This window comes from Solanum lycopersicum, chromosome 12 (assembly GCF_036512215.1).
Source record: "Solanum lycopersicum chromosome 12, SLM_r2.1".
Lineage (NCBI taxonomy): Eukaryota > Viridiplantae > Streptophyta > Magnoliopsida > Solanales > Solanaceae > Solanum > Solanum lycopersicum.
In genome coordinates, this window is record NC_090811.1 from 7,368,523 (window position 1) to 7,378,096 (window position 9,574).

At 35.6% G+C, this 9,574-nt stretch overlaps 1 protein-coding gene across 1 annotated transcript; it reads left to right on the plus strand.

The window, feature by feature from the left end:
* The first annotated feature begins 6,802 nt into the window (after positions 1-6,802).
* On the plus strand, positions 6,803-8,423 carry LOC101251360 (uncharacterized). The gene is made up of 2 exons (XM_004252097.2): positions 6,803-7,541; positions 7,654-8,423. Exons 1-2 carry the CDS (start codon positions 6,803-6,805, stop codon positions 8,421-8,423), a joined length of 1,509 nt encoding a protein of 502 aa, XP_004252145.2.
* The last annotated feature ends 1,151 nt before the right edge of the window (positions 8,424-9,574 follow it).

Here is a 9,574-nt window from a genome sequence, read left to right on the forward strand (position 1 = left end):
CCTCCCACTATGGTGAAGTTGGCGCCTGCATGAGCAAATAAAGTTGTAGAAATTTCACGAAAGTATGGAGAAATCGAGGATGTATTACTAATTATGATGTTGAGTTACAAGCTCCTCATATAAGAGAAGAAACCTATTTTTTGATTATACTAGGAATCCTACTACAACACAAATAATTGCATGAGTAGTATTGTATTACAGGTCAAATACCTTATCCTAGTCGATTCCATTAATATTCAGTAGCTTAGTTATACATAACTTAGGATTAAGTAGTCTAGTCCTAGTATGACTCGAACTCTAACTCGTCAGCCTGCTTCGATGGACCTATTCTTTCGACATGTTCCATCAGTTGTCAAGCTTCCTTCAACACTTCCCTCAAGCTAGTGAGTGGAGGAACTGTAATTCCTAGCTTGCTGCGAAAACCAGAGAAAACCTGTTTTGTCAAGGCTTTGGTATGAATGTCAGTTAGTTGATCCTTAGAGTTCACAAACTTAGTAAGAGGTTGTCCCCTGACCACTTTGTCACGAACAAAATAATATTCCATTTCAACATGTTTGGTTCTAGCATGCATAACTGGATTAACTGTCATGTATAAGACACTCATATTATCACAGTACAACGTAGGAACAGATCGAAGGAACACTCCAAGGTTATGAAAAAGATACAAAATTCAAGTCATTTCTGTGGCAGTGGAGGCTAATGCTCTATACTCAGCTTCAGCACTCGATCATGCTACTGTGGTCTATTTCTTGGATGTCCAAGAAATACAATTTGCACCTAGCTGGATGCTATAACTTGTAGTTGATCTCCTATTTGTGGTACAACCTCCCCAATCAACATCTTAGTAGTCATACAATCACATGGTGATTGTGAAATAATTCTGGGTCCAAAGTGTAGAGTACCTTTGATGTAACTGAGAATCCTTTTTACCCCTTGAAGATGTTCAAAGTTTAGACTTTGCATGAACTGTCTTGCTAAATTCAGAGTATGAGTGATATCAGGTCTTGTGAATATTGAAGGCTCTTTATTATCATTCTATAAAAGGATACATCTACAAGACTTCCCACAACTTCATGTAAACCATGTTTTTGAGCCAAATGAGTGGCTACACCCTTTGCCAAAGTCATCTATGTCTTGGCCAACAACTCAGCAACATGATGCTTCAATATGTATAGCTTTTTATATTTCATGATCAACGACACTAACCTACAGTTTGAGTGTCTACGAATAGAAGCTAGTAAAGTAACCTAACCAAGGGTTACGGTCGTGTTCCAAGAGAGTGGTAGTGAAAGTAGTAGCTACTTAGAATTCCGTTCTAAATAGTGACAGCTCAAGACATTTTCAAATATTAAGACAAAACAAGTTTAATTGGTGACACAAAATTTTCAAGTATCGATAAATCGGTTTTGTCACAAATAGTAAAAATAGCAAAATAAAAGAGAAAACAAATATGAGAGAGAATTCTTGGGGTGTGACCGCAATATATGTTGCCACAAACTAAAGAGTGCATGATTTAGATAGTAAAATTTACAAGACAATGGTGACTAGGCTAAGCTTTAGGTGAAAGTAATTCCCTCTCGGTCAACTTACCCCATATCAAATGGGTTCTTCTCGGATACCCACTCGTCTAAACTAACCAGCCTACATCTTACCCACACCCTAACTTTCAATAGAGGATGCTTGGATTTGTGACTAGGGTTAACCCTCTTAGGCTGAACGTCATGTTGACCCACTCCTTAGGCCCCGCAAAAGGCCCCACAAGAAGGACCCAAGGTTGATCGAGACACTGCCTTGGCAGTGTCAATCGACGGACCAAACGACGGCCAGTGGGTCAACCAACGGCCCGTTGGTGAGGTCTCATCGATTGGTACTTATCTTGGGCAGGTCTTAACCCAAAAATTGGCCAAGTACCAATCGACGAAAGCCAAAGGACGGCCTGTAGACTGACCTGCGGCCAGCCGATTGCTCCATCGGTGGTGCGCTGTACACAGGTGTCCTGCCTTTGTTTTATTTAAGGGGTGAATGAGAAATTCACCCCACGTCCTAACCTGATTCTAATGGATTATTTAGCTACTTTTGGTTGTATATAAGGGAGTAAAACGTGATCAATCCCACTCCCAATACAATTCACCAAATTAGACTTTTTCCTCCAAAAATATTCTCTCCAAACCCTCCATTGTTGGTGAAGCTCAAGAACAGCTTGGAGCTTGGATTTCCATGTATGAATCATCAAGTTTTGGATATTTTAATGTAGATAAAGGTATGGTGATCCTTCATCTCTAGTTATCCTTCCATCTAGAGAGTTAATCTCAAAGTTTTCAAAGAGAAAAATATGATCAAGTTCTTCTTCTTCATTCTAGCCAAGGGTTCTTTTTTAAATTGATGTCAAAAGCATAATATGAATGTATTGATGATTATCTACTGACTTGGACGTGATTTTCGATCCTATTGCATAATGAACCCATGTTCTTTCACAAACTCGATTTTAGCTTATGTATGGCTTTATGATCTTGATCTTATGCATACCGATTTTATTTCAATTATGTTAATATGATTATGTCTACTGTCTATTATGTATATTGATGGTGAATCATTGATGAATTATCCATGTGAATCAGTGCATGGAGGTTTGAACATGCCTAGCCTAGTCTTCGTTATGATCATTGTAATATGGGTCCTCAATTGATTAAGAAATGCATTTCGATTAAGTTGTGGTTCTTGTAGCTACTATTTTAGGTTAATACCATGGTTGAATTATGGATATAAATCTTTTATGATCAAAGTAAAGAAGGTTTGGTTTGAATTGATCTAGGTTCTTCTAGTCTACCAAGTAGTAACTTGTGATCTTGATGTTAGGTAGTTGTAATATGAATTGATCATGGTTAATTGTCTATAGATGCTGCCTATAACGTTATGTGAGTATGAATTATATGTAATGGATTTAATGTGGATCAACTCATGATAGTTTGAATAAGATCAACCTGTGTAAATTACCTTCCATGAACACCTAATATTAAGCATGTTTGTAGTGAATTCGACCTTAATGGCAATTGTAGTAGTGTCTCATCTAGACTATAATTTCATTATCTACTGCCTAGCATGTACTTTATTGGTAAAATATGATTGATGATTAATACTTTGGAAAAATTTATAAGATGCCCTATTCTCTCTACTCTACATTGAATGATAGTTTAATGGATTTAACGAAATTCATAACTATGATTTCGTTATGACTAAGTGTATGATTAGCTACTGCCTTGGTTGATATTATTGATGAAATATGATCTATAATCCATGCAAGTGAAGTTGGTTGATGGTCTATATCCTTCTACATTCTAGCATGTTAATGATATGTTGTACTAGTTGTAGCATGACCTTGTAGTAGCTTATGCTTAGCTTCATGAATGATTATGGTACCTTAAGCTACTGCCCTATACTTGATTTATTGATAAAAGAGTAGTAATGGTCAATGATAACCAAAGGCTAAAGGATTGGTAAGAATTCCTCTACTCTTTTACTTCTCTATTTCTTTATAGTAATGTTGATGAAGCCTTGTATGGCATTGTGGTATGGTCCACTTTTGGTGGCGGTGTTTACTCTATTATCTATCTATATATGTGTTGACCATGGGCATGAAGGCAAATTGATGAATATATGAACATGTGCCTATGATGATACCATGTGAAGCTTATGTCTATTTTCCTATTCTAGTTGTGATTTAGGTTGTATGACTATTGTGTAAGCATGTGTATATCCATGTTAGATAAAGTATAGGTGCTGCCATTGATGATTTAAAATGGTTAATAATACCTTACCTATGTACCCCTATGTGAATGCATGAATAACACAAGTTAGGAGTCTTAAGTGTAATATGAAGTTGACTTGTCTCCTATGCTATTGTGTGTTGTGTGGCTTATGCTTGAAAGAGTATTATGGTCTAAGAGGGTGGCTGCCACAATGTGTTGTTGATAGCCATTATGTGACATGTTGACCAATGTACACACACACTCACTTAACATGCATGTTACAAGTAGTATAGGTCATGGTGTCTAAATGAAAGGTAGTTCTCATATTCACTAGTGTCTACTACTATGCATGTAAAGTATATGTATGTGAAGTATGTTATGTATTCCTTACTAGGATGAATTGATAGGTGTACTAGTATGGGCAAGGGTATGGGACTTTGCCTATGCATTGCACATGTGTACCTTGATAGGATAGTTCTAGTTTTGGTTGTTATATGTATGAATATGTATGTATGAACATATGTGACTTAAGGTGTTATGTGAAAGATTTACTCACATATATGTATGCACGCACACATGAATGATAATTTAGTCAATAGAGGAGTCTTGAAAGGTGTGCTCAAGTGTATCCTAAACTAGATAAGTGCTAATACATATGATATGTCCACGTGAAAGGATTTTCTCACATGATAGAGGTTGATGAAAATACTTCTCATCTATAACCTATGAGCTAAGCATATGGGGAGTGAATCTCCTAAGCCTTCATTTTATAAAGTAATGTTAACGAAGGTTCTTAATAAAGGAAACTTAGCTTAGAACCGAGTGACTTGAATATGAGTGTTTGTCCCTTCCCAAATGTGGGGAGGTAGGTCACCATAAATCTCATGAGGTGGCTAACCACAATGCCTCAATGGGCATAAATAGGGTTTTCGTAAGTGAATAACTACAATGCCTAATCTTTGCATAAAGAGGGTTTTCACATGTACCTCAAAGTTCCATAACTATGCTTGCCACATAGGATCTAGCAATGTGATATCACTTAATATGCTAGCATGTGTTAATGTTTTACCTTGGCTAGGTAAGAACACCTTCCATTTGTAAGGCTCTACAACACCAAATTACATGTTTAGCACCCATGGTCTTAGTGTCGGTTAAGGCTATAGTTTCCCTGAAGTAAAATGGACAATGAAAGTAAATGAATAGGATCCTAACTAGGAGGATTTAAGGTAAGTTACTTAGGATAGGTGGAAGTAATGAACCCATCTAGACATTGCACAAGTAGCTCCTTAGGAAGTCCTATGAAGGTGACCTAACATGTATGATTATGTTTATGTCCATATGCATGACTTTGTAGTATTGGTCTACTTGTTATGAAGGTGTGCATGGTATGAATTTATGAGATGTGATATTATCCTTATATGCACTATGTTGGGCTAAATGACTATATGATGAAGGTTTTGTATTGACATGAATGAAGTTGCCTTCACTTACTTGTTGATGTATGAATTGAATGCCAAGGTTTGTGGTCTCATGAAGGGTCTACTAAGCATGTGTGGGGTTAGGGCTTCACATGTGCATTACATTAGTAGACTAATTGGGGTCATGAACAAGGTTTAATGAAGATGTATATGCAAAGAAGTATATATATGTATGACTTGATGTAGCTTACGATAATGTGCCTTAAAAATGCAATAAATTCTATATGTGATCTTATGTGATGTTTGACCTTTGAATATGGTTAAATGAAGCATGTGAATGATGTAAATGTTATTGAATAAGAGTTTTATGAAGATTTACTCAAAAAGGCATGAAGTATGATTTTAAAGAAAATCTCCCTTTTAAATGCATGTTTTTACATGGTTGTCATACTTAGTGCATTTTTGTACTAATTTCATTCTTCTCTACTTTTTACACAAAGTGTAGGTTATGGATGATTAAAGGATGTCTATGATTGAGGAGCTTGATATGTGATTCCCAAGCTCAAGGAAATGGGTCCTTAAGTTCCAAGTATTTCCTACTCATATCTTAATGTAAAGTTTATTAAAAGTTATATAGTTATGTCTTATGTTTTAAGGGTCGTGTCCCTAATGTATCCTAAGGTTGTTGAGTCTAAGATGATAAAGAGACTTAGGGTGTAAATATGTTTTATGACTTATATTTTATATATATACGAAGTGATGTTTCTAGTATATGATGTGCTATGAAAAGTTTTAAATTTTTCGCTAAATTTACTATGTCGATGCAATGAATGATAACTATGGTCTTGTATAAGACCTCCGAGAGGTCAAGTACACCATGTTACTTCTAGGGGGTGCTCCCCATATGTGACATAAGTTTTGTGCTACCAAGAGATTCTAATACGAATCCCCCGGATTCTGTTGTGGCAAAGGTACGATCAGATTAACCTCTCATCGAATGGCAATTGCTTTGAAAAATTTATATATGAAAACTGATGCAGAATCCAAACATTTCCAAACATACATCAGAACATATAATAATCTATTTGCATTTACTTCACTTGGTGTTACTTATGACAGAGATTTAGCCAAGGAAAATCGTGGTATTTATACATTTAAGGTTCAAGGACAAATGCATCACTTGATAGATTCTTTACATGAAATAATAGTGATTAAACTTATGAACATACTCAGAGATAATCCATTTCTCAATGTTTCTCCGATCTCTAGCAAGCATACCGAACTTGTAAAATTTCCACATAGCACTAAAATGTGATGCTGGATTGGACCAAGGAGTATATAACCTACCTACTACTATAGAAATTGCAGCAATATGGGTCGATGAAAATGATAATTGTACTACTCATGCACCAGATGTTCAAATTTATACACTTCGACAAAACACAGAGAGTCAGCTATTATTTTGTGTGTCATGACCCTTTGCAGTATCCATTATTATTTTCGCACGGACAGGGTGGCTGGCATTGTGATATTAAAAAATCTCACTGTCTACAAAATATTTGTAGAAATCTTCCTCTGTCTGAGTTTGACCAGTTGCCGAGTATAAAAATTTTTGCCTTTACTGATGGATACCTTGATATGGAAGACCAGGTTTTACAAAAAGGAAACAGTAAAAGAGATGCAGTTTCGGTTCGAGAATATTATTGTTATAAACTTCAAATGAGAAATGATGACAAAGATGAAATTTTGCATATAGGAAGATTATTACAACAATATGTTGTTGATGCATACATAACACTAGAAACACCGATATTGGACTTTGTTTCATTTAATCAAGATTTGTTCAGAATGAGTATACTACAAGGACTTTTTGATGTTTTAAGACTTGGTGAACGAGATGCTTCTAGTGTTGGAAAACAAACATTTCAACCAAATTCCTTTACAGGTGGACCTAGAGATATGCGCCAACGTTATATGGATGCTATCGCATTAGTTCAAAATTTTGGAAAGCCTGATCTATTTATAACTATGACATGTAATCCATCTTGGCCAAAATTAAAAGAACATCTATCGTCAAGTGATGAGGTACAAAATAGGCCTGATCTGATTAGCCGAATATTCAGAGCTAAAGTAGAAGAATTGAAAACGGATATACTCGAGCGAAATATCTTTGGAAAGGTTGTTGCTTATATGTACACTATCGAGTTTCAGAAACGGGGTTTACCCCATGCTCATTTCCTTATTATATTGAGTAATGAGCACAAACTATTAACAGCAGAGGCATATGATGATATAATTAGAGCAGAATTACCAGATGAAAATACAGAATCAGATTTACGCAGGCTTGTCATTAAGCATATGATGCTTGGTCCTTGTGGTAGTTTAAATTCAATAAATTCTTGCACAAAAAAAGGGTTATCCCAAAAAGATTGCTGATCAAACATCAAAAGGAAGCGATTCTTATCCAATTTATAAAAGACGAAATATAGGAGAAATTGTGAAAGTGAGACAGCAATACTTAGATAACTCTTGGGTGGTTCCATACAATCCGTATTTACTTGGAAAATTCAACTGCCATATAAATGTTGAAGTTTGCTCCGACATCAAAGTTGTGAAGTATCTCTACAAATACATTTGTAATGGCCATGACAAAATTGCTTTTTCTGTACAAAATAATGATGCACCCATAGAGATAGATGAGGTAAAGGAATATCGATCGGCTAGGTGGATTTCTCCTCCAGAGGATGTATGGTGTCTCTTTGGTTTTGCTATAAATGAAATGTCTCCCAGCATTTATCGCCTTCAGTTACACCTTCAAGGCCAACAATTTGTTTCTTTTAAGAGCAATACAGATATAAATTCAATTCTGAACAATCCAACGATGAGAAAAACAATGTTAACTGAATTTTTCTATATGAACAAAACTGACAAATATGATATTGAACTCAACTTACTGTACAAACAGTTCCCTGAGTATTTTGTGTGGTTATCCAGTGGCAAATTTTGGGCAAGTAGGAAAAAACATTGTGTTGTTGGACGAATTATGACATGCCACCCTACAGAGGGAAAACAATATTATCTTCGATTACTTTTAATGCATGTTCGAGCGCCAACATCATACGAGGATCTTCTAACAGTGGATGGAGAGCGTTGTACTACTTTTAGAGAATCTGTGGAGAAAAGAGGATTATTACTTTGTGATAACAGCTTCGTAGACTGTATGTCTGAAGCTGCCAGTTATCAGATGCCCATAGTTTAAGGCGCTTATTTGCTACACTATTGGTTTATTGTGTTCCTGTCAACCCAAGAAAATTATGGGAGCAATTTGAAGATTCAATAGTCGAAGACTATAAAATGTTACAGACTATTGGAAAAAAAGAAATTCAGTATCAGGCTTTGAATCATATTAATGAGATTTTGCATTCTATGGACCATGATATAAATGAATACGAGCTCATTCCAGAGAATATCCGATCTTCTGCAGCATCAAGAGAAGCAAAGGATGTTCATTTTGAGAGATTTATCACTGTTAGCGAAGACGATGTTCTTTTACACAAGAAGTTGAACAAAAAGTAAATGATTGCATATAATATGATCACAGAGAGAATATTTTCAAACAAACCAGGAGCATTTTTTATAGATGGTCCAAGAGGTACATGGAAAACTTTCTTATATCGTGTCTTATTAGCAACTATACGATCTATGGGATATGTAGCTTTAGCAACGGCTACCTCTGGTGTTGTTGCTTCTATTCTTCCAGGTGGAAGTACAGCACATTCACGTTTTAAAATTTCAATTGATCTGGATGAAAATTCAAGTTGCAATATAAGTAAAGAAAGCTCACTTGCAACTTTAATTCGTGAAGCAAAATTGATTGTTTGGGATGAAGTTTCATGGCTAAAAGAAAAACGGTGGAAGTTCTCAATTTGCGGTTAAAAGATCTGATGGATACAAATGCATTATTTGGTGGAAAAGTTGTAGTCGTAGGAGGTGATTTCAGACAAACTCTTCCTGCTGTACGATATGGAAAGAGAGAAGACTTCATTTGCCCCCTTATATATTACGCCTAAAAATAAATTGTCCAATCATATTATTACGAAATCTAAATCCATGTGAAGGTTTATGTAATGGCACCCGATTGACATGCTCTGATTTTAAAAAGTCATGTTATTAGTGATAAAATTACCACCGGCGATTTTAAAAATACACATGTGTTCATTTCAAGAATACCGTTGCTATCATCAGAAGATGAAAAAGTTCATGTTCAATTTGAAAGAACACAATTTTCCATTAGATTATGCTTTGCTATGACTATAAATAAAGCACAAGGTCAGACTTTAGACTTTGTCGGAGTTTACTTGCGAGAACCTGTGTTCTCACATGGTCAGCTTTATGTTGCTTTATCGAGAG